Source organism: Fulvia fulva, chromosome 1, assembly GCF_020509005.1.
Source record: "Fulvia fulva chromosome 1, complete sequence".
Classification (NCBI taxonomy): Eukaryota; Fungi; Ascomycota; class Dothideomycetes; order Mycosphaerellales; family Mycosphaerellaceae; genus Fulvia; species Fulvia fulva.
The window spans coordinates 5,157,692-5,185,270 of record NC_063012.1 but is presented as its reverse complement, the minus strand read 5'-3'; the positions used below and the strand labels follow the sequence as shown (position 1 = coordinate 5,185,270).

At 54.5% G+C, this 27,579-nt stretch overlaps 13 protein-coding genes across 13 annotated transcripts; 7 read left to right on the top strand and 6 right to left on the bottom strand.

The window, feature by feature from the left end:
• Positions 1–476: 476 nt before the first annotated feature.
• On the top strand, positions 477–906 carry CLAFUR5_01017 (uncharacterized protein; the record flags this gene model as incomplete). Its single annotated transcript, XM_047900165.1, has 3 exons — positions 477–521; positions 575–667; positions 715–906. 3 exons carry the CDS (start codon positions 477–479, stop codon positions 904–906), a joined length of 330 nt encoding a protein of 109 aa, XP_047757029.1.
• A 714-nt stretch (positions 907–1,620) lies between these two features.
• CLAFUR5_01016 (uncharacterized protein) lies at positions 1,621–2,601 on the top strand (the record flags this gene model as incomplete). The annotated part of the gene is made up of 4 exons (XM_047900164.1): positions 1,621–1,828; positions 1,879–2,132; positions 2,186–2,378; positions 2,429–2,601. The coding sequence occupies 4 exons, from the start codon at positions 1,621–1,623 to the stop codon at positions 2,599–2,601; spliced, it is 828 nt and encodes a 275-aa protein (XP_047757028.1).
• Positions 2,602–4,448: 1,847 nt separating this feature from the next.
• Positions 4,449–6,043, top strand: CLAFUR5_01015 (uncharacterized protein; the record flags this gene model as incomplete). Its single annotated transcript, XM_047900163.1, has 3 exons — positions 4,449–4,748; positions 4,800–5,757; positions 5,808–6,043. The coding sequence occupies 3 exons, from the start codon at positions 4,449–4,451 to the stop codon at positions 6,041–6,043; spliced, it is 1,494 nt and encodes a 497-aa protein (XP_047757031.1).
• Positions 6,044–6,429: 386 nt separating this feature from the next.
• On the top strand, positions 6,430–7,737 carry CLAFUR5_01014 (uncharacterized protein; the record flags this gene model as incomplete). Its single annotated transcript, XM_047900162.1, has 1 exon — positions 6,430–7,737. The coding sequence occupies one exon, from the start codon at positions 6,430–6,432 to the stop codon at positions 7,735–7,737; it is 1,308 nt and encodes a 435-aa protein (XP_047757030.1).
• A 446-nt stretch (positions 7,738–8,183) lies between these two features.
• CLAFUR5_01013 (uncharacterized protein) lies at positions 8,184–9,485 on the bottom strand (the record flags this gene model as incomplete). Its single annotated transcript, XM_047900161.1, has 1 exon — positions 8,184–9,485. One exon carries the CDS (start codon positions 9,483–9,485, stop codon positions 8,184–8,186), a length of 1,302 nt encoding a protein of 433 aa, XP_047757025.1.
• A 1,604-nt stretch (positions 9,486–11,089) lies between these two features.
• Positions 11,090–12,271, bottom strand: CLAFUR5_01012 (Mannan polymerase complexes subunit MNN9; the record flags this gene model as incomplete). The annotated part of the gene is made up of 2 exons (XM_047900160.1): positions 11,090–11,301; positions 11,353–12,271. The coding sequence occupies 2 exons, from the start codon at positions 12,269–12,271 to the stop codon at positions 11,090–11,092; spliced, it is 1,131 nt and encodes a 376-aa protein (XP_047757024.1).
• Positions 12,272–12,847: 576 nt separating this feature from the next.
• Positions 12,848–13,237, bottom strand: CLAFUR5_01011 (uncharacterized protein; the record flags this gene model as incomplete). Its single annotated transcript, XM_047900159.1, has 1 exon — positions 12,848–13,237. One exon carries the CDS (start codon positions 13,235–13,237, stop codon positions 12,848–12,850), a length of 390 nt encoding a protein of 129 aa, XP_047757027.1.
• A 287-nt stretch (positions 13,238–13,524) lies between these two features.
• On the bottom strand, positions 13,525–14,332 carry CLAFUR5_01010 (FAD-dependent monooxygenase OpS4; the record flags this gene model as incomplete). The annotated part of the gene is made up of 3 exons (XM_047900158.1): positions 13,525–14,096; positions 14,145–14,180; positions 14,320–14,332. The coding sequence occupies 3 exons, from the start codon at positions 14,330–14,332 to the stop codon at positions 13,525–13,527; spliced, it is 621 nt and encodes a 206-aa protein (XP_047757026.1).
• A 967-nt stretch (positions 14,333–15,299) lies between these two features.
• CLAFUR5_01009 (Phosphatase PP2A regulatory subunit B) lies at positions 15,300–17,358 on the top strand (the record flags this gene model as incomplete). The annotated part of the gene is made up of 3 exons (XM_047900157.1): positions 15,300–15,349; positions 15,857–17,282; positions 17,335–17,358. 3 exons carry the CDS (start codon positions 15,300–15,302, stop codon positions 17,356–17,358), a joined length of 1,500 nt encoding a protein of 499 aa, XP_047755818.1.
• A 1,159-nt stretch (positions 17,359–18,517) lies between these two features.
• Positions 18,518–19,245, top strand: CLAFUR5_01008 (uncharacterized protein; the record flags this gene model as incomplete). The annotated part of the gene is made up of 2 exons (XM_047900156.1): positions 18,518–18,578; positions 18,677–19,245. 2 exons carry the CDS (start codon positions 18,518–18,520, stop codon positions 19,243–19,245), a joined length of 630 nt encoding a protein of 209 aa, XP_047755819.1.
• A 152-nt stretch (positions 19,246–19,397) lies between these two features.
• On the bottom strand, positions 19,398–21,324 carry CLAFUR5_01007 (Homocysteine S-methyltransferase; the record flags this gene model as incomplete). Its single annotated transcript, XM_047900155.1, has 4 exons — positions 19,398–19,628; positions 19,682–19,845; positions 19,897–20,003; positions 20,336–21,324. 4 exons carry the CDS (start codon positions 21,322–21,324, stop codon positions 19,398–19,400), a joined length of 1,491 nt encoding a protein of 496 aa, XP_047755816.1.
• A 283-nt stretch (positions 21,325–21,607) lies between these two features.
• On the top strand, positions 21,608–22,546 carry CLAFUR5_01006 (Vacuolar protein sorting-associated protein 26; the record flags this gene model as incomplete). Its single annotated transcript, XM_047900154.1, has 1 exon — positions 21,608–22,546. One exon carries the CDS (start codon positions 21,608–21,610, stop codon positions 22,544–22,546), a length of 939 nt encoding a protein of 312 aa, XP_047755817.1.
• Positions 22,547–23,164: 618 nt separating this feature from the next.
• CLAFUR5_01005 (MAP kinase kinase kinase wis4) lies at positions 23,165–27,550 on the bottom strand (the record flags this gene model as incomplete). The annotated part of the gene is made up of 1 exon (XM_047900153.1): positions 23,165–27,550. One exon carries the CDS (start codon positions 27,548–27,550, stop codon positions 23,165–23,167), a length of 4,386 nt encoding a protein of 1,461 aa, XP_047755814.1.
• Positions 27,551–27,579: the final 29 nt, after the last annotated feature.

The following is a 27,579-nucleotide window of genomic DNA, read 5'->3' as shown; positions in this document are numbered from 1 at the left end:
GATTTTGCGAAACAGCATACAATCGACACAGCCAAATGTTTGGCCACCGCAAGACACTGGGCCGTATGCTTGAGTATCATTGTCAGCGGATGCAGTGCAAACATCTTCAGACCTTGTCTGAGCTTACACTTCTCACAGGAGGTCTGCATGCTCACAGCCGCCTTTGTGCAGCACGAGATACGCTAGCAATGCAATTATTCTCCTGCGCCCCACGCGGCTACAGGTTGCCTGCCACACCTAGCTCGCAAGCTCCAATTTTAGGCGTAAATCCGACAAAGCTGATTGCACGTCTTGAGGATGCACCTCTAGCAGACAACGGAAGGGCGATTGCCATGCGTTGCGGTTCTTGGGCAAAGGGCTGAATCAAGGCTCACGTTCGTCTATAAAGTCATGGTTGACCTCACGGGAAGACTTCAAGATCTCCGACTTTCGCCAGAGCCTTGCCAACGAAGCGTTCCATCAAAGAACTTCTGAAGATGCCAGAGGAGCTGAGAGACATCCAGGCTAAGGCAACACAGCCGGTGAAGACCAGCCCTTAATTTCGTTGCAGCGCGATCTTGCTAATTCTTCAAAGACTCCAGAGACGCCTCAGGTCGATAGGAGCGATGAACCTGACAGCCCTCAAAAGAGCCTTGTTCTGGGCAAGTCCAGCTCGGAAATCGCTGATGTGAGATCCTTCCTCCCGAGATGGCGTCAATCAATTGACTTGAATAGCCACTGTCCGAATTCAATGTTGGCGACGAAGTGCGATGCACTCGTGCTGACGGCTCAACCAGCAATTATATCGTCGCAGCTAGCCGTCTCAGCGAGAAAAAGATGTGGGAGTATCAGTTGCGCGCATCTGGCTCGACAACCAAGTACAACAGTGGCCAATGGATCGCAGAGAGCCAGTTAGCCTGGCCTTGAATGAGAGCTGAGCATGTACGAGCTGCTGCGCCCGCCTGTGCAACCACAAACCAGCTCAGAACAGGCCGAGGGTGGATCGAGGCTTGCGAGGTCCCACCGGCCTCCTGCAGGCGCTGTTGTAACCCTAGAATGATGGACACTCAATGGCCACACGTATTTGGCGTCGTTGCACACCGTATCGTCTCGTGATGTGAGCGCACAATATAGAGGGTTCCAACTGTCCATTCTTGCATAATCAAGCCCACACCGTCTCCTTGATAGAGACAATCGAAGCATGTCTTTGTCCATGGATCCTGAGTGTAATATGAATGAAGTAAAGGAGGAAACAGTCACGCCGAGCACATCGGCGACCTTGGTGGGCGAACAAGATGCTGAGACAGGGCAACGGCAAATCCGGAAACGTGAGCCGAGTCTCAGAAATCGTTGTTTTCAACAGTACTGATAGCTCATAGTCAGTTGGCTCTCGCGTTGGCTAACTTGGATTAGTGATGACGTCGATACCACGCCCAACAGAGAGGAGCCTTGCGAGGATCCGTACAGCATCGTGACAAGATTCTGGAGGTCCTATGCCCATATGCCAGGCTCGCTCTGACGGTATGGCCAGTAGAAAATCGACCTCGAGGCTATCCGCAAGTGGCCACATTCCAGAGCAGCGACCGTAACTTTTTGCAGTATCGAGCATTCGGGTACTTGCATTCTCGCGTGCTGTCCGACATGCAGTTCGATATCGAACAGATTGAAGGAGAACTGGACGATCTCGATCGATGGGAAAAAACCCACGGTGACGTGAGGAAGCTCAGCTGTAGACGTCGTGACAGCCACAGGACTCCAGAAGAGCTTGCCGCAGCAGGCTTTCCGGCTCATTTCAAACGGTGTCGCCCGGTGCTCTTGTCCGATCTGCGACTCAGATTGCTGGAGTATGGTAAGTCGTGTTCGTCTTGCCCCTGCCCAGAGGCTGTGCTAATCAGCAAGACGTTTTCCTTCTCAAATGCAAGGAGATGGTGTCACTGCAGCGTCCATCCAGTCGTGACTACGAAAGTGTTCGAACATGGTTCAAGGACAACCAGCCGATTGTGCAGAGGGAGGAGCACTTCATACGACGGAAAGAGGATATGATAACGCTTAGGTCCGGCCGCGAATCTGCTGTGTTCGATAGCCTCGTTGAGCGATGCCTCAGTCGTGTAGACGACTTTCTGCAACGCCGGCTCCGTTGCCAAATAATCAGAGTGAGTGCAACGTATGCAAAGCCCTCGCATGTCTCCGCTGATAAATCTAACAGAACATCTTCCTCACGCCCGAGCTTCGCGAGAAGACCTCCAGCGGTTGGGTCCGATATTATGCGCCGGCGCGCGTTGACAAGTTGGTCAACATTATCATTACGATTGTGATATTCATCCTGCTCGTGCATCCCGTCATTATCATGTACGAGGTCACCGAGATGGGCGCTCAGCAGTCTGCGCTGGATGCGATAGGTGTGTGGCAATCGTCCTCACTCTCCAAACACCGCTAATGGCTACGTCAGGTGTGCTGGTTGTGTTCACGCTCATCTTCGGCATGGCTGTTTCGTCGCTTACAACTGCGAAGCGGCACGAGCTGTTCGGTGCCTCAGCAGCCTACGCCGCGGTGCTTGTGGTCTTCATTGGGAACTTTGGGGTGCAACAAGTAGAGATCCTGAGTCGGTCCACACCAGGGTAATCATTCGATGGTAACGATAATATCGCGCGGGGGACGGTGTCAGGTCTCGCGTGTTCGCACTTGGTCCCAGGGCTCGCTCCTGTCAGTCGACAGCTTACTCGTGCCAGTGTCTCCCTCTGTCTGCGTCAGAGTGTTGTCTGCAGGCGCGACGCAGGGTCGGGAAGTAGTGAACGAAGCAACAGAAGACAAGTTGGAGAACCGAGAACCCGAACAGATTGCCAAGCCCTCCGCCTTGACTTCATGCCATCGTCCACTGTGTTACTTTCCCTTCCTTCACCACTCTTGAATAAGTATCAGTCAGCGCATCTCTGCCGAACTCGCTCGATCTGGCTCGCTAATCCATCAAGTACCGGGTCGTGAGCCGGCAGATGTGAAATGCCTGCCGTTCATCTGGGCGTACTTACTGTTCCCAGAGTCTCAGTGGAAGTGCTCACTCACTTTCGGTGATTCTTCGCCTTGGGCCGAAGTGCCCTGAGCAAATATGCGGAAGTGCATGTTCTGGAATAGGTATGGGAGGCACGAGGGGCGCTCAAGCGGATATTTCTTCGGCATGGCTGGCTAGAACCCCAATGCCATCCTTGTTCAGGGCACTGCCGAGATGGTCCTGTCGTCGAAGCCCTGTCCATCCACCCACACAGTACGGGACTGCTAAATCGGCTTCCAGAGTACGGATCACCCTGCCGAGTTACCAGCAGCAGTGCACCAAGACAACGATTCGCAGACTGTACCAAATTCTCCATTGAAGCAGCGAAGCCACGTATGAGGCAGTCGATTCACCCGGCGAGGTATCAGGCATGATCACTGGAGTCTAGACATTCCAGTGGCTCCGACATGCATCAAGCATATCATATCTTGATTGCATCAATCGTTGTGCCCGCGAGCATCCTTACGACCTGTCTCTGGCTCAATCATCGCTGGTCGTCCAAGACAGCGACAGCAATCATCTCGAGACTGGAGCTAGTGCCAGCTATTGACAGAGCGACCGCTGCGTTGATGTAAAATACACAAAGTTGTCTTCCTCTCGCCTCTGATCACGCTCGAAGAATACTCGCTTCGTGATGTCTCGCCTGGCTCTTCGCAAACGGGTCCGCTTGGTCTGAAAGGTGCCCCGATACTCACCAGTCATGTCGCCGCTTGTCTGGGTATACTGCTGCGACGATCCACCTTCCCGGAGGCTCAGCTCTAGTCTGGGCTGCGATGCTCTCCCACGGAATCACCACTCGATGTTCCAAGCTCTTGTGTGTAACGACGCCCACCTACCCCTGGCATGAGACGCGAGGAAGGTCAGCGCTTTCCGTTTGAGACCGACACCCAAGGCGACGGTATAATCATCGGGACTGAGTCTGTCGGTGCTGCTCCTTCGCGAGATGCGCCGCTCTTACAAATCCCTCCAGGCGCAGTAGCAGCTTTGAGCGACAACTCCCTGTATGGCTTAAATTATGCCGGTAGATGAGGCACACTGCGCAGCTCACAGCATCAAGCTGTAGTTGCAAGTCCTCAGTCCTTCTGGCTAGGCAGTTGCAGCAGTCTACGGCGTGGCGAGGCTTCCTCTGTTGTTGGATGAGGCCGCTTCTGGTAGGGTCTAGCATGTGCGTCAATGGCTCTTTGTGCGGCTGCCCAGCGTGCATTTGCTCACAGCATGCCACATGGGCATGGATATCGACACCACTTCAACTCACGTTATTGTTCTTGGGCGTGCCTTCCTCGACGGCGAAGGCCGGTGACAGGGATCATAAACGGCCAAGCCAAAACAAAACTCCACAACTTTTCCTCCAGCACTTGTCACCAACAACCTGGACCTAAACACACCAGATACCTTAGATTGGAATACATCACTGCACGACACAATGGCGGCTACAGACCCAGCAGCGATGATGGCCGCTATGGCTGCACGCATCCTCGGCAAGGGAAGCGCACCACCACTGACCGCACCGACACAGGATCAAGCTGCGCCGCGCACAGTACCGCGCCAACCAGTTCCAGCGGCACCGCCTGCCCCAGTGCCAACCAACTTAGCTCCGCCACCTACTCCTGCCTTCGCTGGCGTTGCTCCGGCATCAGCAGAGCCGTCTCCGCCGACAGTGAAGGAGGTTGGCGTGGCACCAGATGCAGGCCCATCACTCTTTGGGACACCAGAGCAGCTGGCTGTAAGGCCCCACTCGTCACTACAAGATCGACATTGGCTAACATCACCATAGGAGGCCCGTCGGTTCAGCAGGGAAGCAACTACAGGCGGCAATAAGTCGCGTCCTGGCTCTCGATCGAGTGCATTCCCATCTCGCCCATCTTCAGTGACCTCCGACAGTTCACGCTCCTCGTTCGCGCGCAAAAGCTATACTCACGGCGGCGCAAACACATCAGCAGCAAGCTTTCACCTCACTCCTCCACCCGTCTCCACTCATGCGACACGGAGCCTCGCAGCTTCGGGCTCCTCTTTTGCGTCAAATGGAGCCCTTGCTCCCCCGACCCAGCCGCAAGCCAAGCCAGACGTGTCGTTCAGCAAGCCAAACACCTTTGGAAGCACAACTCAGTCATTGTCGGTGGACGCCCTCGGCTCTTCTGCTATCGCTAGTCCCAAGGTCGAGAAGGCAGTCGAGCCGAAGCCCACAACCCCGGCTATCAGCAAGCCAAGTGTCACGACTCTCCCTGCCTCGGCGGCAGCGGCGCCATATCTGCGCGCAAAGGGCTGGCAGACGTTCACAGTGGACGGTGCTGGCACAGACAAGGACATGAATGCCGAGAAGATCGAGACAAAGAAGGGAGATGTTGGCAAGCCGATGATTCCCACAGTCAAGGTCGAGCCGGCAGAGCCTGCAGCGCTTGGCCCAAGAGTCAAGCAAGAGTCCGAAGAGTCCGATTACATTGTCATCCCCAAGTTACCAGCAGCAACCATTGAGAAGTCTAATGCTCCTCCAGCTACAGCACCAGCTCAAGCTCAGTCGATCACCGTCTCTGTCGCCGATTTTGACCGTATGATGGCCGAGATCACTTCCCTCACTAAGCAGGTGGCTACACTCACTCAGCGTGTGGGATCATTGGAGAACGAGAACTTCCAGCTGCAAGGCAAGGTCGAGCCGATGTGTCAGTTGCAGGAGCTCCGCCAGTACTTGGGCACCAAAGATGCCAAGGCTCCTTTCGAGCTCTCGGTCAAGTGTCGTAAGTAAAGCCCTACTACGCCGTCCTCAATCACAGCTAACAATCGACAGCACCAGGCACATACTGCAAGGTTCAGGCGAACGCCACGCTCAAGGTCGCCGACCTCATCCGTCGCGTGCGTGTCGCCAGCAAGACATGTCCCGCCGAGAGCCCAGCTCCGCGTCTGGCGGTCGAGGGCAAAGAACTGGGCCACGCGCTTACCCTGCACGAGGTTGGTATCACCTCGAACAGCTTGGTGGAGTTTGTGCACGATGGAGTCATGGCCGAAGAGGACGAGGAGCTGTAGGGGGGTGTAGGTCGGAAATGATCCAAGCATGCCGAGAAGCTTGATACGAGCTGGAGACACATGACGCCTAGCATAATGGTTGAGGTGCAGTGTGTAGATGAACACGAATGAAACGAAGCCTGTGTGGAATTCTGCAGATCCGTTGACTTCTTCCCACTTGATATGCCTGGCAGCTAACGTGACGGACGCTCCTCATTGTTCAGTATCACGGCAATCATGCATGTATTAGGCCAACCCGGCCAGAAGGCAGGGCAGCCAAAGTTCAAGTATAGCTTCGTGCTTGGGCCTCCGAGGTGGAGCCGAACTTGGGAAGTGATGGAACTCGAAAGCTCTAGTTCGACGCAGCTTGGGCACCCTGCATCGACTTACAACATACAACATACAACATGGCGACGGCAGCAAAAGCTGCAGAACCAGCCATGTCGTTCCTCGCGTCATCCACATCCACATCCATATCCACATCCACAGGCAGGCGCGCGCTGTCTCGTCGCTCGATGGCCGCCATCCAGAACTCGCGATACCCGATCGTCTACGCTGCCGCCCGCGCCACGCAGCGATCTGCCTTCTCGACCACGCCCAAGCAGGCCTTGCCATCGCCTGGCGAGAGCCTGTTCCGATCATCCGCGTCGTCTTCCAGTGGGCCTCCAAGCGCATACTTCCAGCGCTCCTCGCTACCGGCAAACACGATCGTCAAGTTCGTCCCCCAGCAGACAGCATGGATCGTGGAGCGAATGGGACGTTTCAACAGGATCTTGGAGCCCGGTGTCGCCATCCTCATGCCCGTCATCGACCGCATCGCATACGTGAAGAGTCTGAAGGAGAACGCCATGGAGATCCCTTCGCAGAGCGCAATCACCGCGGACAACGTGACCCTGGAGCTGGATGGCATACTCTACACCAGAGTCTTTGACGCATACAAGGCCAGCTACGGCGTAGAAGATGCCGACTATGCCATCTCGCAACTTGCACAGACGACGATGAGAAGCGAGATCGGCCAGTTGACCCTCGACCATGTTCTCAAGGAAAGAGCGGCGCTGAACACAAACATCACACAAGCCATCAACGAGGCAGCAGCAGACTGGGGCATTCGATGTCTGCGATACGAGATTCGGGATATCCACGCACCGGGTCCCGTGGTCGAAGCAATGCACAGACAGGTCACGGCAGAACGAAGCAAGCGCGCCGAGATTCTCGAGTCCGAGGGTCAACGGCAATCGGCCATCAACATAGCAGAAGGTCGCAAGCAGTCGGTAATCCTCGCATCTGAAGCCATCAAGGCAGAGCAGATCAACGCGGCATCTGGTGAGGCCGAAGCCATTCTTCTCAAGGCCAAAGCGACAGCCGCTGGTGTCGATGCGGTGGCAAGGAGTCTTTCAGATGGCAAGCAATACGCTCAAGGCGCCGTCTCTCTCTCCGTCGCCGAGAAGTACGTTGATGCGTTCGGCAAGCTCGCCAAGGAAGGCACTTCCGTTGTGGTACCGGGCAACGTGGGCGACATTGGTGGCATGATCGCCTCAGCCATGGCAGTCTACGGAAATGTCAGCTCAGCACAAGCCAAGGTGCAAGCTCAGAAGCTCGTCGGAGATGGCAAGAGCGACGCATCTTCAGAGACGACTTCGGGCGAAAAGCTTTCGAAGAATGAGATGCAACAAAAAGTGCTCGAGAGCTTCGATCGCACGCAGGAGAGGCATTGAGCATTTTCATCGATCCGACTAGTGCACAGCGAGCACGACTGGCCTTCATAGGGGCGATATGTGACGGTATGGTATGGAAAACAGCGCAGCGCACGATGCATCTGATGTTTGAAATGGCGTGGCAGCTCGAAATGGACAGGGTGCTGATTCGTGGCTCAGCAGAACGGCGAACGGCCTCGTGTGTATACTGTACAACTTCACTTTGTTCTTTGTACTGCAAGTCCACGCGTGTCAGCCGGCCTCCTCTCCTGATGCTCGATTCCCTGCTCATATGAGGTCAGCAAGGCTGACACTTCCTAGCAAGGAATTCTTCCACACTATTACCGCTATCGTTATGTCTATCGTACAAACACGTTTCTCATGACACGTACTCCTAATACACGCCCTTTCCCTACACACCCAGCATCGGCTGGCGTCAAGAACATAGTGATACAAACAGAAATCAATCATAAATAGCGGCGTTCGGTCGTGATCTGTTCAGACCCCAATACAGGTAAGCTTTGGAGAGCATCAAGGATCCGCTTCGAAAGCGTCCTCCTATGGTCTTTACTCTCCGGCAGCGACATGATCGCATCCAAGCACGGTAGGACGTATTCGTCTCTGTCGAAAATGTTGCTGTGTTCACACTCTGCGATGAGCTCGGCACATGCCTCATCATCAAAAGGATGTTTTCGAGGCCAAGATGAGGATGGCTGCGTGGACAGCATGTAAGTGTTCCTCGTAGCGATGTTGGAGTGTTCGTTGATGTGGTGACCCATGCCGTGGAAGAAAGCAGTCGTTGGGGTTGTTGAGCTGCTTTGGCCGGTTTCACTGCGCTGTTGGCCTGGAGCGAGACTTGGCAGAGCAACGTCCAGTTGCCAGTATGGTTTGTCCGCATTCTCCTCCGCAGGCGCCATACGGGGGTAGTCGTTGTCGTAGATCGTAGGACTTCTGCTGGCGGCCAAGTCGCTTTCGAACCAATCGAAGTTGCACGTCAGTCCAAAGCCAGATCGCAGGGCCGTGAAGTCGCTCGATGGCTGGAGATCATTCTCAGCGTCAAGCTTGATTTGTGGAGGTCCCATATTCTCCGAATGTACTGGTACGAAGGGCCCTGACTGCCAACAATCAAGAGTCAACCCTTCGCGATAGTGCCAGATAGGGTGACGGACGTAGCCATGTAGATCGGAGTGGAATAGTTGCTTGCAGAAGCCACATCCAAGCGTTCGCTCTTGTGGTAGAGTGACAGTAGCTCTCTTGATATGTTTGCAAGGTCCAGTACAGCATCTCAGAGAGTGCACGTTGTTGTGATGCTTGGCAAAGCGTTGCTTTCTTGTGAAGGTCTTTGCGCAATCTGGGCAGTGGAAGACTTCCGTGGCGGAGCACTTCTGCTTGACGTGACGGATGAAGTCTTTTGGTAGCTTCAGAACTATGGTGCACCATGGGCATGGGTATAGGGGCTCGGTCTGCGCTGCTCCAGCCCTCATTTCTTCGTCGATGCCCATGGGAATGTGAGGCCCCAGCGACTTAGTGACATGTGCTGGCTTTGTGGTCTCTATAGCTGAGCCATCATGTTCCCTGGAGTCGACCTGATTGCGGAGCCAATGTGGCGGGTTGCCTTGTCCCTTGACCAGCTGATACCAGTGAAGTAGAACCCCGGAAGGCATATGTTGTGAAGCGAGCTTGGCCAATTCTTCCTTCAGACTGGACGGGACTTCTCTAAGAGCGTGATTCTGGACGTGCATCGCAGGGAAAGCGTTGAGGCGCGCCATGAGTTCGAGTTGTACGATGCTAAATGAAAGGAGTGATTCTCCAAACAAGTGTGCGCACTGACGACTGATATCAAGAATGGACCGAAAGAAACGGGTATGGCCAGGTGGATGGAACGGCAACCAGGAAGACAATCAAGCAAGATGAAAGAATTGTACGCCCAGCCTCGCAGAAACGATGGAGAGGGCTGAAAGATGGAGAGACATGTAGCAAGCCGGCGAGGATGGGGCGGATTTTGAGTCGAAGGAAAGAAGATATATCCCACTGCACGTTCCTGATACCGTCCCAGTACCTGCAGTAGTGCCCACAATACAGCAGGAGGTCTCGAGATGGTGGGTTGTCTATGGCCGCTGTAGGCTAGGAAGGTGACGCTAAAAGCCTGCTTCGCCGGATGCCACAATAGCAGGCGCTTTGCGAAGAGTCTCGACCTATCTCTCGCTCGATGGATAGCTGAGCTGACATGCATTGATTCCGGTGTGCTCGAGCGCTGTGTCTGCTAGCGCGGAACACAACGTGCGCTTGCCAGACCGATAGTCTGAGCCGTCTGGAACGTGTAAAGGGTGACCATCGGCGAGGCGCGCTCCAAGTGGCGCATTCTCGAGTATGCGCGCAGTAACCCGTCCCAATGTCAGATTTGCCGCCGTGCTGGTAATGCTGGAATCCTGAAAATGCGTCAGGTATCGCAGAAGCTCTGACCAAGCGTTCACCTTGGGCATGTGACTCGCTCCAGACTCTGCCTCAAGCCCAGTACCAGGATCTATGCTGAGCGTCTAGGAAGGAAGCAGTGACGAGGCAACGCTATCGCAAATGTTCGGATTCTGTCAATGTGTGCCCTCAATGTGGGAACTCTTGACCATGAACGCCATTGCAATAGCAAAGGCTGAGTGTAATGCATGCTGCAAGTTGGAAATGAGGATGTACATCAGGCATCTGCGGCAGATCCAACGATAGCCTGAAGCGCAGTAGAATTGTTCTTTGCATGCTGCGATGCCAATGCAGCTTGCGCCACTTCGGCTGCAGTCCGCGGAGGGCTGCCATTTAACAGCAACTCTTCTCATCTTCTGTGCCTGGTACCTGCAATGCATCATCGGACCACGATGAAAATAGCTTCCGCATGCAAGTGCTGCGTGAGTCGGCGCGAGGTGATGCAGTGTGGAGCGCACGCCGTGCACCAGAATGGATCCCTGTGCCCGAGGACTTCAGTCGTCCTAAAATAGTTATATGTTGTCGTCTGAAGCTTTCTGTCTTCTGAAACCCAACTCAGTTGTTGACGAAGGTTCCCGCCCGGGATGAGCAATGCAAACAGGATCGACTCTGAAGACCTGTCTCTTACGCGTGTGCCCGTCATCGCTGCAAGCTGCCTGATCTCCTTTACATGCAGTGCTGCACAATGCGTACTCGGAACCATATATGTTGTTGGCCAGGATCGCACGCTGCTTACGAGATTTCTTTTGATATACAAAGACCGCCCAGACGGTTGCCATGCTCTATATGACGTGCGTTGCCTCTATGGCAGCACCACCAACGCCTTGCAAATCAATCAGTAAATCCGCTCATTCGCTATACCGTGGTTAGCCGAATTCGCAACCAGTTCACTGTCATCATCTTACTTGTAGTGGTACACAAAGTAATTCGGTAACCCATATGCTTTCCAGTTCAGCCTTTGAGCCATTTTTGCGAAGCCTTCAGTCTCAATCAAATGGTAGAATGGAAAGGGAGGGAACATGGCACCGTCTCTGTGTACGTCTGCCTTGACTAGCAACGCAGTACCGCCGACACCGTCAAGCTCGATCTCTTTCCGTGGGTCGCCTTTCTCCTCTGAGCAGAGTTAGCACATCCTGGCCTCTTGTCTTGAATGCAACCGCTTACCAGCCATGTAGGCCATGAGTGACCGATAGGTCGCTATCTCTGCATATCCCTCGAGCAGGATCTCTTCTGGACCCATTTTGGCTGCCAGACTCTGTGCAGTTGACGAATCTTGCCAGCTATTGAAGTCATACGCGCGTATGTCCATTGCTTCCTTATCCTTATTGTAGTATCTCTGAAAGCAGTTGGGTACGATGATTGGTTTGTCATGGGAAGCCAAGTCCTGAATCAAGGTTGGTGGAGTCTCAATGATATCGCTGTCGAGCCAGAGAACCCATGATGTAGTAGGTCCGAGAGTTGTGAAGAGCAGACTATTCCGTGCCCTACTCATTGCAGCTCGACGCTCCTTCTGTGCTGCCATTGCGTGTCTCTCTTTCTCCGTTTGCTCCACTGGCGGCTCACTGTCCTGTCGCAGGATCGTGATTGAGGCGAATCTGTTCTTGTTTGTGGGTGCCTGCGTCTTTTGCATCCTCTCTTGCAGCTGCTGCGTCGCCAGGTTCCCCTCTTTGCCTTTCGGAATGATGAAGCCCAATGAGATAAGGTCGTGTGGATAGGACAGCTTGCATAGGTTGTCCCAATATTCCTGGTAAAATCTCGCCAGTGGTGTCAGTATGAGGACGGATTCTCTGTTGCCCACGGGATCGGCGGTGATGGTGACATTGTTCATCTGATAGTGCACTACCGGCGGGGGCGGCGCGATCTCGTTGGGGCCCAGCACTGCGGGTTTTCGGAAGGGTAGTGAGGGCGGCGATAGCTCGTTCGAGGCGGCATCTTTGCTCTTGAGTAGTTGTCGTGGCGCAGCGGCGATGCTAGGTATGTTCGCGCTATCGCCAAAGAAGAAGTATAAGAAGAAGATGCAGAGGATAGTCGCAAAGACGTAGGTGATCGGCGAGGTCCTTCGAATGCCGCGGGAAACTGCCATTGCAGGGCGACAAGAGGTTGTCTAGGCCCGTGGCGGCGACAAAGCAATGCTGTCAGTCGGGGTCGCGGCTGAGAAGCATAAGCTGGAGTGGGCGGGAATGCTCGCTGTCGCGTGGGAGGGGAGTCTTCGTTCTTGGTTGTGTGTCTCCGCGTTCTCCTTGGAGGGACAGAGGGCCTGTGCCAGCACCGCCTCGGCGTCGACGTCGCAATCGCTACAACTACAGGCGATAGAAGATGTGTCTCGTGCACGTTAGCTGCTTACGCTCGTGGAAGTTGTTACTGTCTCGTGAATGATGCTGTCCACCAGAAATAGGGTCAGCCAAGTAGCGTGTTTCATGTCCAAGGTTGCTTCCGACGAAAGCTTGTCTGCCAACGGGATTGTGAAACGTCACCTTTACACATGTGGTCTGCTCCACGATGATCGCTACGAACACTGACGGGCACCGCTCTCGAGTACATGGCCGCAGACCAAACGAGCAACAGGCACGGCGGCATGTTCGTGAGCCGCTACATTGTCTGTTCAATACCGAGCACCACGCATAGACATAGACATACTACATCGTCTACTCCTACGGCTTCACAAATTACCCCTACCTGAATGTCGCTTCCTATCATAAACAGATGCTTCTTTTGGCGGTCGGGGAGGCAAAGGAGGTATTGCTTCGGGCGTTTGAGCAAGCCGAGATGCATCATGACTAAATAGCCAGTCCTTCCGTGCCGCAGAGCCCCAGAACACTGGGCTGCTCTCGTTGTCGTGACCCATCATCTCATCTCTAGCTTCGCGCGCCGGACCATCTTCGAGGTGCAGCCACTCCTGGAGCACTCGAGTATTGCGAGCAATGTATGCCGCTCGAGGCTTTCTCCGTGCTTCATACGCCTCCCACGCGTGATGGAGATCATCGTGGCTTCTCAGAGCGGCAGCCAACGTTGCGGCATCCTCGGTAGACTGCGCTGCGCCTTGCGCCATGTAAGGCCTGGCCGTCTGTGTCAGTCCTCCCTCATCGTGAAGAACCCCCATGAATCTACATCATGGGATGACAAGCATCACCCAGAAGAACCACCCTACGGTGAACCCATGTGTCCAGCTGGTCAAAATCTGCCAGCTTCCATTTCAGATAACCGCCAGCCATGCTGCACAGCTTTTGGACTTCGGGACACCAGTTTTGAACCGAGCTGTGAGCTCGGTATTGTTACAAGCGCTCTTCCAGATCTGCTCATCTTCGGGGAGTGGTTCACCGAGACCAGAGGAATGGGTTACGTCAATGATGATGTTGTACAGGCTTCCTTCACGTAATGGGTAGCCCACTGCGTGAGCTTCAGGGCCCATCCAATGGACAGCTCCTTTACGAGATGTGCCATCTGAGGATCATCGAGCAGTGGCTGAGCTGGCACCATAATTCGATAGGCCACATCGCCGGTGTCCTGAGGTGGGAGAGGTCGGCCGTTCACTGTGTCCCTGACGGAGCTCTTGATCCCATCGGCCGCTATAACCATATTCGCGCGTATCGTTTGTCCTCCAATCAGTGTTACAGCCGGTGTATCGAAGTCGTAAGATTGCACTCGGGAATCCATACGTATGGTGATGTTGTCTCGTTGTCTGGCCGTCCGGACCAGTAGATGCACCAGGTCTGCACGATGAATAAAGTAGTACGGGGCACCATATGAGGCTTGGACGTTATTTAAGGGTACATCCAGCAGGTTCTTGCCTTTCCAGTCCACAAACCTGTTGCCGTGAGATATCTCTTTCTTGATGGAGCCGAAGTCGACGCCCCATGACAGCATCAGCCTCAAAGTATTGGGAGATAGTCGGATGCCAGCGCCAAAACCTGGTCATCGTCAATCTCTGCTCTTGTTTCTGCGTGGTAGATTCATACATTCTCGAATGACTTGGCCGACTCCAGCAGAGTGATCTGGTGGCCATCAGCAGCGAGTGCGAGTGCCGCAGAGAGTCCGCCGATGGCGCCGCCGACGATTAGAATGGTCAGGTCTTTCATAGCACCCAGTACAACTTGTTACTGTGGTGATGGCGAGGAGCAGAAGGCAACATACTCTGATCAGTCATGCCTCCGCACGGCACGTCCTACCCGGCGAAGATGGCGGTGGTTGGGCGATCCCTGCTGTCAGCAACCAGGAACAGGCTCTTCGCGATAGAAAGCTGTGGTATGATCGAGTCGTGTGCACACGGACGACGGGTGTGTTCGTTGGTAGGCACTGTCTCCAGGGAGTATTGCACGGCGGGCAGGGGATGAGCATGAGCATGGCGCGAGGCAATGGTGTCATTGCCGAGGCGCCCATGCGCGGTCACCTACGATTGACGATGTACAGGAAGCATCAGAGTCGGATGCGCTTCTTTGTTGTTTGTCGCGTGTGAAGTCCATCATGTTTGGTGAATGCGGCAGATGGCCCCTCGATTGCCAAGACACGCGCGCTTGGAGGTGAAGGTTGTGCCAGAGCATCTGTCCAGGTGCTTCCTCGTTCGAGCAGCAGGCTAGCAGCAGCAAGGCACTTCTTCAGGCACTCGGAGCTTGTGCGTTCTGCCACTTGACTGCTGCCATCCGCCCATCACCACCGCATCCACATCCACATCCACCACCACGCACCCTCCGCCCTCTCAATCTTGCCTCGATCTGCATCGGTCCCTTGTGTGCCGCGAGAATACAGAACGCGTGTGACTGCCGCTGAGTCTGTGTGGGCCTTGTCACCGCTCTGACGTAGAGCCTGACCACATCCAGCGCTGCTGCTAGTCCTAGTTCCTCGTTCTAGAGGCTCTGCCAGACAGCTTGCAGCCACCACTCTCACCACGCACCCGACATCCACCGAGTACTTTCTCCGCCTCACTCCCCCGAGACCACCGCCAACCACCGCGCCCGAGTACGAGTACGTGCCCAGCGAAGCAAGGGCCTGGGAAAGCGCGCTGCATTGGCCTTCGCAGAACTAGCAGACGCGGATCCTGCAGACAGCACGAGGAGCATATCGAGGCACACCCCACAGCAGTCGCAGTCGCCGCCGCCGCCGCCGCAGCCGGGAAGATGGTGGACGCTGGGGAAGGTGCTCCCCAGCCAACATGGAAGTTCACCCAGTAAGTCGCTCTCCGTTTCGTGACAGTGAGAGCCAGGTGCGCGGGCACATGCTTGCCCTCGTGACGCCGGCTGGCAGCACATGACCGGACACACCACGAGCACCCTGTGCAGCATACTTTGCCATTGCTACAAAGCATGTTGCCCGGATGGAGGACCGTCCTGGCCGACCGAACGAATCGAAGCCGGGCAGAAAATGGGCTCTTCAACATTGCAGAATACGAGGAGATGGAACACGATGACATCGTAATCGATGCACCATTGGACGACGGTGATGCGGTCCAAGATCACACGGGGCTCCGAGGACAACTACAGGGCCTCTCTTTCCGCTCAAACACCATGTTGGGCCAGGCCGAACCGCCTCATTGCCCAGCGGAAGATTCGGCTGAAGCCCAACACGCTTGGAGATACAGGCAGTCCGAACACCCCGACCCGATCTGACATTTTCGCTGTCTTCTTACTTTCACCTGCACATCGCGCAGGGCGCCACCGCTGACAAATGTGCACAGATGCTTCGGTGATAAGGGCGACGTGGAAGACATCACAGAAGCCGACATAATATCGACAGTCGAGTTCGATCAGACCGGCAACTACCTCGCTACTGGCGACAAGGGCGGCCGTGTGGTCCTTTTCGAGCGCAATGAGACGAAGAAAACCTGTGAATACAAGTTCCACACCGAGTTCCAATCACACGAGCCAGAGTTTGACTACCTAAAGTCGCTCGAGATAGAAGAGAAGATCAACAAGATAAAATGGTGCCGACGACAGAACGCCTCACACTACCTGCTATCCACAAATGACAAGACCATCAAGCTATGGAAGGTCTTTGAAAAGTCCCTGAAAGTGGTGGCAGAGAATAACCTCTCCTCCGAGCTCACACCAGCAGGCACTGGAGGGGCAAATGGCGGTGGTCCTGTGAGGTATCCAAATCAGCACTTCCGCAGCGTTGCCGACCTCAAGTTCCCTCGCATGACACACCACGATACGGTGGTTGCAGCAGTACCGCGAAGAGTGTACGCAAACGCCCATGCATATCACATTAACAGCATCTCGGTCAACAGTGATGGAGAGACGTTCATCAGCTCAGACGATCTGCGGATAAATCTCTGGAATCTCAACATCCAGGACCAGAGCTTCAACATTGTCGACATCAAGCCAGCTAACATGGAGGAGTTGACCGAGGTGATCACTGCCGCTGAGTTCCACCCTGCGCAGTGCAACCAGTTTATCTACGCCTCGAGCAAGGGCACTATCAAATTGGCAGACATGCGAGCGAGGGCGCTATGTGACGAGCACGCGAAACGTAAGTCGTCTTGGGGACCATGGCTAGGTGAGAGTACTGACACTTCTGCAGAATTCGAGCAAGAAGAGGACCCGTCTTCTCGGTCGTTCTTCTCCGAAATCATCTCCTCCATCTCTGACGTTCGGTTCTCTTTCGACGGTAGATATATACTTTCCAGGGATTATCTCACCGTCAAGATATGGGATGTCAACATGGAACGACAGCCGGTCAAGACCATCCCAATCCACGAGCATCTCCGACCTCGCCTTTGTGATACCTACGAAAATGACAGCATCTTTGACAAGTTCGAGGTCGTGTTCTCCGGCGACGCCAAGAATGTCATGACTGGTTCGTACAACAACAACTTCATGATCTACCCATCGGAAGAGGGCAAGGATACAGAGGTCGTTCTCCAGGCCGACAAGAGCGCCTTCAAGGCGAAGAAGGTCGGCATTCCAACTCCCATGAACAGCGCCACAAGTCCAGGCGCTGGCAAGGACGGCAAGAAGGGCAGTCGGGCGAGCAGTCCAGCCGGCGGTGCACAGAGAATGCGCAAGGAGACCGACGCCGACCAGATTGACTTCAACAAGAAAATACTACACATGAGTTGGCATCCTCAGGAGGACAGCATTGCCATTGCAGCGACCAACAATGTAAGTATACTTACTTTCCAGAGTTGATACACTGCGTACTCACACTCGACAGCTGTTTGTGTTTTCGGCATTGTAAAAGCCATCCCGGACCAGGACGGAGTAGAAGGCAGTGGTAGAGATTGTTGAACTTGGTCGGCGCTTCTCAAGGGGCGCAACTCGGGCGTGCAATTGATTCGGCACGATGTAACGAGGCAATCAGACGCAACCTTTGGGTGGAGTTGATTGCGGTGAAGGCGCAGATTTGGGGCGTCGATCACCGCTGGCAAAGGCTGTGCCACAAGATTAGAAACATTCTCCGGCTTGCATCAATGATGCATCATTGTGCTGGGCAAGAATCAGATAGCTGGAGAAGTATGAGAAAGTGAAGTAATGCATCCTCCCTGTCCTGAAGCTTCACTGATGAGTTGCAGCTATGAAGCCAGCCTGCCAAGGTCACGGCGGTGGCAATACAGCTCCCACAACGCGACTCCTTCCTCTGACTGGGATTGGGGTGCTTCGAAGGTGAAAATGCAGAGAGCATGGGAATGCAATATGTGAATGATCGTCGGAACGACTCAATGGCGGGAATGCACGTCTGAAATTGTGTCTCAAGAGTCAAAGTGAATGAGTGTGTGGAATTGACTCGAGCTGACTGGTGAGATGATTCCAGCATTGAACAGCTTTATCGCAAGCACAAACACATCCACAACCACAACCACAACCACTTTCTGACCAACAAGACGTCCATTCACAGACAACCATCACACTTCTTCGACATCTACCACAAACATGTCACTTAGGCTCCAAGAGATGAGGGCGGGAACCGCCGCTGCTCATGGGGAATTCCTCAAAGAGACGCAACACCAATCTCGACAAGCACGACCAGCTCGAGAGCACGCTCAACAACCTCGTCAGACTACTCGAGGACGGCAGTACACCAACGGCAGAACTTATAGCTCAGATGCAGACTGCATGTGCTGTAGCAAAAGAGCTGAAGGCAGCATACGTTGGCAAACTCTCACCTCAAGTACTGAACGAGCGATGTCCCCAGCGCGCCTTAGCACTTGCACAGCGAGTCTTCGACATTCCGGAACTGCTCGAGATGATCATCAGCAAGATGAGTATCCAAGAGATCATAGTGGCGCAGCGTGTCAACAAGCAATTCCGCGATGCTGTAAATTCCTCCGTCGTTCTACAACGACACCTTGCTCTTCGAGCGGAGTCGAACTCTGGATATTTGCAAGTACCCCCTGCGAATGTCCTTCACGGACTGTTTACCTGGATTTAGGTCCGAGATTTCGTTCTACGATACCCAAGGTGAGTGTTACGTCAGTGCCGCAAAGCATAGCAATACGTCTGTCTTGTCTGTCCTTTCCAATGACTGCACGAAGCACATGCTGACAAGTACATGTAAGGTAACTGGCCAAGGAAGTTTGTCGACGGCAACCGTGTCACGCTCAAAGCCTTTCTAGGTGAAGGCAGGGGCATCGATATATTCGGCCAATTGCCTTCGAGTATCGGGGATCGCTGGCGACAGATGTACGTTTCCCAACCTCCGCCAAAGCAGATGGAATTCTGGGCGAGCTGCTGCGATCACGGATGGCATCGTAGGCCGGTGCCACCGAGAGAGACGATCGAGAACAATACCGGGCTTACTGTGGGCGACCTTTACGACAGAGCCAAAGAGGTCATCGCTAAACATCGTCGTTGTCCCCAAGCATTAGAATATGGTCATGTTGAGGACACTGGCGAGGTACGTGTAGGTGTATGCTTCGCGGCGGAGGTCGAGCTCGATGCCGAGGACCCAGTACTGGAGCAGAAGAAGCAGTTTGTCAAGAAGTCAGACGACAGGAACAACGCTAGGAGCTCTTGGACAACGCGACTAGGAGCATACACTGCCGCTAAGCAGGCGGCGGCGGCCAATGGCACATCAATACCAACACTGGAGGAGTTCGAAGCTTCTCGGCGCCAGACGAGCGTGTAGAGACCACGAGAGCTCATGACAACTTGTGCTACAATACCATAAGACAAGTGATTTACATGATAGCTTAGACAGAGAATGCGAATGGTACACGATGCGCCGCTTGACGTGATCTTGCGCTTGATACATAAGTCTGACAGACATCGAAATTGACTTCAAACAATCTGCTTCGTCTTGCCAGTCCCAACCTCGTAGACCCATCCACTGACTGTCTTTCCCACAAGGGCGCTGTGTCCCTTCAGCCATTCCACATCATCCTTTACTGCTTTCTCAAGATCTGAGAAAGGTTGAAAGTCAAAGGTCGAAGCAAGGCTCCCCGTCCCAACATTGTTCGCAACAACGCTCAACGCATTGGTGTTGCTGAAAGTCAGCATACCACAGCCAGTCTTTGCTGATCAGTACAGATCGAGCAATCTCCCAGAAGACAAGAATGACTCACATGCTTGACCAAGATGATCTCGCGGGTTCCCAGCAAGTGCTGCGAGATCAGGATTGAGCGAAGCGCATCTTTGGCATTGCCGCCGGCGTTTTGGACGACATGCGCATCGCCTAGGTCGATACCGTAGGCTGCCGCTGTGTCGACTCTCGAGTCCATACACGTCACTGAATTCGGTCAACCGAGTATTTGGGAAGGTCATAGCATGTCGACCGTACCAACGAGATATTCCTTCGCCGGTGGCGGAGCAAGATGACCTTTGTCGAATTGAGAAGCATACTGCTCATTATTAGCCTTGAGGTTTCGTTGAATACCAGTAGCCATGCTGGTCTGGTAGCTTTGGTCAACGTTCGTGGATGCCTTGCAGAACGCCTCTTCCTTGCGTCAATCGAAGCTCAAGATCTGTATGCGCTCCAGTAGTCTGGTAACGAAAGTCGAGCAGTTATACGGGACGTCCTTTATCTGTGCCGAATCGCGCCATTGGGGCCAGTTCAAAGCCGGGCCAGCTCGTCGGCGGGGCTCGCGCACGCCTTCGAAGCTAAGGCAGGCACGGTAGCAAAGGACCACAGCTACATGGCTCAAAGCGGTCACATACTTCGCGCATGGTGATCTAGCCCTGACAGCGATCATAAATGTCGAGCTGGTATGGAGGCTCACCCTTGGAGATCTTCGCAAAGGGCTTTGATGTAAGCTGGTCCTGTTCGACAGCAGCCACCGACAAGACGCGCCCCATGATCAGTCCAGCCGCTGACACTGTCCGCAAGTGATGACTTTGCAGCAGAGTTGGGTTCACGTGTTGCGAGTACATCGTCAGGTCGCAATCCATGCCATGTTTTGGTCGAAGCATCCCATTCTTCGCCCGAGTTGGGGTAACACACAAGAGGCAACCTCGTTTGTTCGCCGATGCTCTGTAATGTGTCTGTAGAGCTCGACATTGGGACGCAGTTGATTCCAAAGGCAACGATCTGGTCGTGCTGATGCACAAGCGTGAGCAGGTCTTCCCACGACGTTCCATCGCTGAGGTGGTCTGCATCTCTCGTGGTGCAACTGAGCCATGCTATAGCCTGAGGGAAGTCTGACTTGAGCAGGTCCGTCAGAGCCTCGATCTCGACCGCATTTGGCATGGTCTCCAGAGCAAGCAGATCCACACCTGCATTGCACAATGCCTGGATCCTTGGTCGGTGGAAGTCCTTGAGATGATTGATAGATCTCACATAGTCACCTCTATACTCTGAGCCGTCTGACAAGTAAGCACCATATGGTCCTACACTGCCGGCTACGAGCAATTGGCGAGTGCGAGGCACGGCAGCTTCTTGATACGCAAGCTCTCGTGCTTGCTGGGCCAATTCCACGGTTTGCATGACTGCCTTCTGCGCGTGGCTCTCATCTAGGCCGAAGTGCTCCTGGAGACCTTGAGTGGAGGCCTGATATGATGCTGTAATGGCAATGTCGGCCCCCGCGCGATAGTAGTCTAGGTGGATGTCCTTGATGCTTTGCAGGCCGGCGTTGTTTTGCATGACTTTCATGGACCACAGTGGATGGGTGAGATCATGGCCGCGCTCTTCAAGCTCTGTAGCGAGCGCGCCATCGATGACTATGCTTCCTCGTGAGGCCAATAAGTCTGCGAATTGCTTTTGGGTGAGCATGGTGGATGTTCAGTGATGGGATGAAGTCGAGCAAGTGGCCCTCACGGTGCCAAGTCGATGTTCGAACACAAGGAGTTTTACTTTTGTGAGCATCAGGTCAGGCATCAAGGCACCACGGCACCAAGGCACCAAGGCACCAACCCGCTAGCCACATGTACAGTATACCCATGTCCGCCACCCATGTCCACCACCCATGTTCACGCTGTAAGCTAGTGCCACCATCTCCAGGCACTCGCTCGCTGGTCGCATGTCAACGTCTCTCCTCCGCCAAACGGCCGCCAGCATGTCGCTCTTCTCCTTCTCCTCCCCGCTCGACATCGACATCGTCCTCGACAACACCGACGACCGGCCGACCGTCGACGTCAAGCTCGACAAGGGCCGCCGCGAGAAATGCCCGCTGTACCTCGACGGCGAGACGGTCAAGGGCGCCGTGACCATCAGGCCGAAAGACGGCAAGCGCCTGGAGCACACGGGCATCAAAGTCCAGTTCGTGGGCACAATCGAGATGTTCTTCGACCGCGGCACCCACCACGAGTTCCTCTCGCTGCAGACCGAGCTGGCCGCTCCGGGAGAGCTCCAGCACCCAGTCACCCTGCCATTCTCCTTTAAGAATGTCGAGAAGCAATACGAATCATACCATGGCATCAACGTCAAGCTACGATACTTCCTCAGAGTGACCGTCTCCCGCCGCATGGCAGACGTGGTGCGCGAGAAGGATCTATGGGTCTACTCCTACAGGCAGCCACCGGAGACGAACAGCGTCATTAAGATGGACGTTGGCATTGAGGACTGCCTGCACATAGAGTTCGAGTACAGCAAGAGCAAGTATCATCTGAAGGATGTCATTGTCGGCCGCATATACTTCCTCCTGGTCCGTCTCAAGATCCGACACATGGAGCTCTCCATCATCAGGCGGGAAACCACAGGCGTCCCTCCCAATCAGTACAACGAGTCCGAGACATTGGTGCGTTTCGAGATCATGGACGGCTCCCCTTCAAGAGGAGAGACGATCCCGATTCGCCTCTTCCTCGGCGGCTTCGACCTGACGCCAACGTTCCGAGACGTCAATAAGAAGTTCAGCACCCGCTACTATCTGTCGCTGGTTCTGATCGACGAAGATGCAAGGAGATACTTCAAGCAGAGCGAAATCGTGCTATACCGACAAGCTCCGGAGAACAGCGCATTCGCACAACAGCAAGCCAAGGAGATCCAGGCCAGCTGAAACTACGCTAATGAGATACGACCGGACACGGACATGGATGGGAAATGGGGGACACGGGAATCTTATCATCGGGCTTATATTAGTGGGCAGCAGCATATCGAGAAGAGCACGGAGGAGATGCAGGACGAGCCTCTCTGACCACCGCCAGAGAAAGGCGAGTGGGAAGAGCTGTTCCGTGAGGCTGCGAAGAAGGATCTATTGCATCCGAGCGAGATGAAGCACCAGCACGGGCAGGGTGCAAGCAGGGCGCATCGGCGGGAGATATCAGCGTCGACCATCTGAGTCCGTGATGAGCTCCATGGTGGAGAATGTGCGTGCAGACTTTCAGTCCAGTCATAGGGTTCTTATTCTACCACAGGAACACCGAAATAAAGCGCTCAAGATGATGCCACTCGAACCACAACGCCAACGCTGATGCTGTATGTTCTCAATATCCACCTCCGGGCCCGCAGTCATGATCTTCGACACCAAACATGTGCCATAAGTGCATAGCGCTCAAATGAATAGGACGTGCTCATGAGCACAAACATGGGCCCCCAACGGCCATGGATCCCATTCTCAGTTAGTGAAATACCCCGACTTTCTCCTTGCTTGGGGCATCTTGATCATCGAGGTCAACTATTCCTCCTGCTCCACCTCTTCCCTCAACGGTGACTCTCCAATGATATTACTAGAGTTGCCCCGACTCAAAATCTGCGAGCCCTCGCTAGGCCTCTCACTAGAAGGAGTCACGAGACCACCAAATGAACTATCGCTCTGCACACTCGGTGTTTGCGGCGTCCCTGGCTCAAGCGAAAGCTGAACTTTTATTCCAAGAATCCACTCGTGCTGTAACAGTTCCGCTGCAGATGCTCGCTTAGCTGGATCGCGGTCAAAGCAGCGTTTCAAAAAGTCTAGACCGGACTCTGAAAGTTGTTCGCGGGTCGGCATTTGGGGCGAGTTGCCGTTGGCGATGTTGTACATGATGGCGAAATCATTGTCCATGTTAGCCCACGGTCTGCTGCCGGTTGCCATTTCGCTGATGACGCAGCCGAGGGACCAGATGTCGGCGGCGCCGAGACGAGCGTGCGGGTGCTTGCCGCCTTTGATGACCTCGGGAGACATGTACATAGGTGTTCCTTGGACGGAGCGTTGCTCGCCACGGCCATTGGGCCCATCAGCGACGATAGTCTTGCCCTGCTTCGCGATGACTTTTGCGGCACCGAAGTCGACAAACTTGATCACGCCGTTGTGGTCGAGTAGAATGTTCTCAGGCTTGATGTCGCGATGCACGACGTTCGCTTCGTGGAGGTATCCAAGACCCTCAAGCATTTGCAGGGCGTATACTTGGAGCACCATCTCGTCCTCGATGCGGCCATGCTCTAACAGTCCAGCAAGCGAGCCACCCGAGCAGTATTCCATGAAGATATAGACCTTGTCTCTGTGAGGCTCGATGCCGTAGTATTGGACGACGTTGGGATGGTCAAGGACCTGAAGAACACCCATCTCATCCCGGATCTGCGAGACAATGGTTGGAATCATCTTCGGATCTTGCAGGCGGATCTCTTTCACCGCCATCAAGTGACCACTATCCAGGTTGATGGCAGCGTAGACGGATCCGAAAGTGCCTCCGCCGACGAATTGTCCTTGCTGCCATCGCAGATGGACGTTGCTGGCAGAAGCAGAAAGATGGGTAAGGGCACGGTCGGCGTCGTTAGAGTCTTCGAGCACTCGGCCCAAAGCCTGTCGCTCAGCTTCGCGATCCTTTCGCAGTTGATCGATCTTGTCCAATTCATCAAGCCATTGCGCGCGGACTATGCGCGAGCTCTCTTCGTCGTCTTTCAGCTTCCCAACGTCCAGTCTGAGCTTGCCCACCATGGCATCCATGCGCTGCTTCTCTGCTTGGGCGGCGACGGTCCCTCTGGCGCCCATGATGTCGAAGTGGCTGATGAGCAGACTCATGCAGCCTGCCACCTTGCTTCTGAGGAGCGCATATTCTTCGTCGGAGATGGACAAGATGTTCTGCCCCCGTGTCATGACCATTGCGAATTCAAGCGCCACGACTGCCCATCTGAAAGTCTTCCGGTCTGACGCCACACAATCGTCACATATGAATGACACCCAATCCAGCGCAAGCTTGGTGAGCTTGTGCTGGTTGATAGCCCTTCGCTGAGCATCCATGTGAATTGCAGAACGCTGACCAAACTCGGTTGCGAAAGCAAAGCAGGTCTGGATAAGTTCTTGACTCTCCCATTTCCTGCCAGCGGCTTCCGTCTGCGAGCGGACGATCGCGACAGAGTCCATAATAGTATTAGAGAGCTTGTGCGCAGTCTTGCGAATCTTCGCTAGCTCTTGGTTGACTCGCGGCAAGTTTGCTCGTTGCTCGACAAGCACGGTCAGGTCGAAATTACCAGTCGCCTGACCGAAAGCCATATTTGCATTTGCAAGTCGCTGCTGGCTGCCGTCGGCAACAAGCCGTAGTCGACCTGTCTTCAAGTCAAGTGACTGAGGTGTCTTGAGCATTTCCTGCCCAATCGTGCCCAGTGGAGTCTCCATGCGAGCACCTTCCCAGTACAGCGGATTCTCTGGTCGTAGAATCAAGACATATGGATTGCTAGGATCTTCTGGGCTATCTTCAGCATGGTAGCACGTTCCAAGCATGCTCTGAATATCCTTCGGCCGCTCCCGCAAAGCAGGACTGGCAAGAATATACATTTTGGCGCCACTCTTGGCCTCATCCCCAAGTACGAGCGGGGGCGGGCTTCCAGGAGGTGTCTCAATCAGAAAGTGGCCCGACAGTCTCAGTGCAAGCAGCAGGTCTTCATACTGCTCGTTCTCGATGTTGATGTTGTACTCTGTTGCATTCTCGAATCTTTGACTCAAGATCCTGCCGAATCGGAAAATCTTGCGCTGGCGAACACGAACGGAGTCCAGTATGGACTTGTAACGTTTGTCCATCTCGGCAGTACCAGCAACTTCGTCCGGCGGTCTTTGTAGCTCTTTTTCGAAATGTGCAGCCAGACGGACCATCGACTTGGAAGTCAAGCTTGAAAATTGTTCTGCAACTTCAACATCACCACCATCCAGATATCGACCGAGCTCGTTCGAAAAGTCCCACTCTTGCTCCAGAATCTCTGCCTCTTTGAAGGTGTTCTTGTTGGCCATGAGCTTCCAGTTCAGCATTTTGAAGTAGAACTTCAACGCATCGAGAATTACAGAATCGAAGTTGTCGTCAATGCAAGGAGGCAAATCCCAGCCCGGCTCTGGCTGAGCGATGACATTGTAAGCTTCTTTGATCTTGACTGCAAGCTGCAGGAGGATCTGAAATTGCAAGATCATCTGCTCGGCAGTCATGACGCCTTGCTGTGCAGAATCCTTCATCTTTTTAGCATAAGACAGTCGCATGCGTATGATTTCCTGGATGAGGCGGCTGGGAAAGTTGATCAATGTGAGAAGCTCTTCAATGTACGGCGGAAGGTGACGGTCTGAGAATGCTTCGGCATTGCTGATGAGCGTGGTCTTTGCTTTGTGAATGACCGTGTTGACTCCTTGCAGTAAGCTCTTGTCGCCCTGTAACGATTTCAATCCATCCTCCTTTAATATTCGGTCGATGAAGGAACTGTCGTCGAAGAGATGATTACCCTGCTCGCTCTCTGGGTACACCCGCGGCTGCGTAAAGTCGAGCTCCATATTCCCAACCCAGCTTTGCAGGATGCCCAGTTCGGTGTTGATGAGCTCTGTTGTATTGTTCCATGCTATGACAGCATCACAGGTTTCCCTGTATGCGGTCGAAGCGGCACGGGGATGAGCTGCTTCAAAGGCCTGCCGAGTGGGATAGAGCCCTTCGATCTTTTCGATCTTCTTGACAATCTCCCGCACCTGTTCCACCGCGGACTGGCCAACCTCTGCCTCACCTTTGATTTCGAACGCCACAATTGATTCTATCGCCGGCTTGATCTTGGATCGTCCGTCTTCGATCAACCTCTTCTGTGCCGCTATGGATCGGCCACATGTTTTGGCCCGTACACCGATCCAGACTTCTGTCTTCAATGTGTTCTCACCTTGCTGCTCTGGCCCGCCAATCAACCGTTTCTTCTCTTGCTTCACGACGTCGCCAGTCAATACATTCGCCAGCATCGCGTGCCATTCGAGTCGCTCTCGGTTCGCGGGCACTTTCAGCTCCTCCACCGATGGCTCCAAGTCTTCGTTGCCGTAGTAGAGAAGTGTATCGGCTTCAGCAGGATCGTGATCGACATAGTTGGCGTTCGTGGGTGAATCCTCCTCAGACTCCGAGCCAGAGCTGTAGTCCAAGCTGGGCGTCCTAGGCTCGCCGTAGAACTCCTCCTGGGGTGCATCCTGCCGTATGCGTTGCACGTACGCCTTCTCTTGCGCCCTGTACTCGGCGTTGGGATTTCTCCGTCGCTGGGTCGAACTGTTCCTCGGTCGTGTGGAGGTGTTCAGGGAATATTGGTGCGGTCTTCGGGCTGGAGCGTAGGCATTGCTGGGCTGCCTGGTGGCACCTGGCCGGATCTGCCGTGAAGAAGCTGCTTGGCCGTTCATGGCTGCCTGAGCCGGAGGAAGTGTGTCATATTGCTGCGCACTGGTGCCCATGGAACTGCGCGTACTTGTCCGCCCAGAGCTGCCGCCATTGGGGGTCCATCCGTAGCTGCTCCAATTTGTCAAGAGCGTTGCCTCGTCCACGCCAGGCGGAGCAGCTGGACCGAAATGCCTCGAGGCGACGCCGTCGCTGTCGCTGTAGCTGCCGCTCTCCTGGCCGTGAGCATACGCCTCGTCGTTGGAGCTCCCCGTCCCGCTAGAATCGAAGGTCTGCAGCTCGGGGCGTGCCTCCGGGTCCTCCATGATGGTGGTGGTGGTGGTGGTGGTGGTGGTGGTGGTGACTGGCACGGCCGAGTCGCTGCTGTAGCGGAAGTGGGCGCCACGCAAGGACGCGGGCGTGGTGGTGCGGCCTTGAATGTTGAGGGGAGGCAGAGTGTTTTTCGCGGCTGTGGACGACGACGACGGCATGTCTCGTCGTCGCTCTCCTGCCTCGCCGC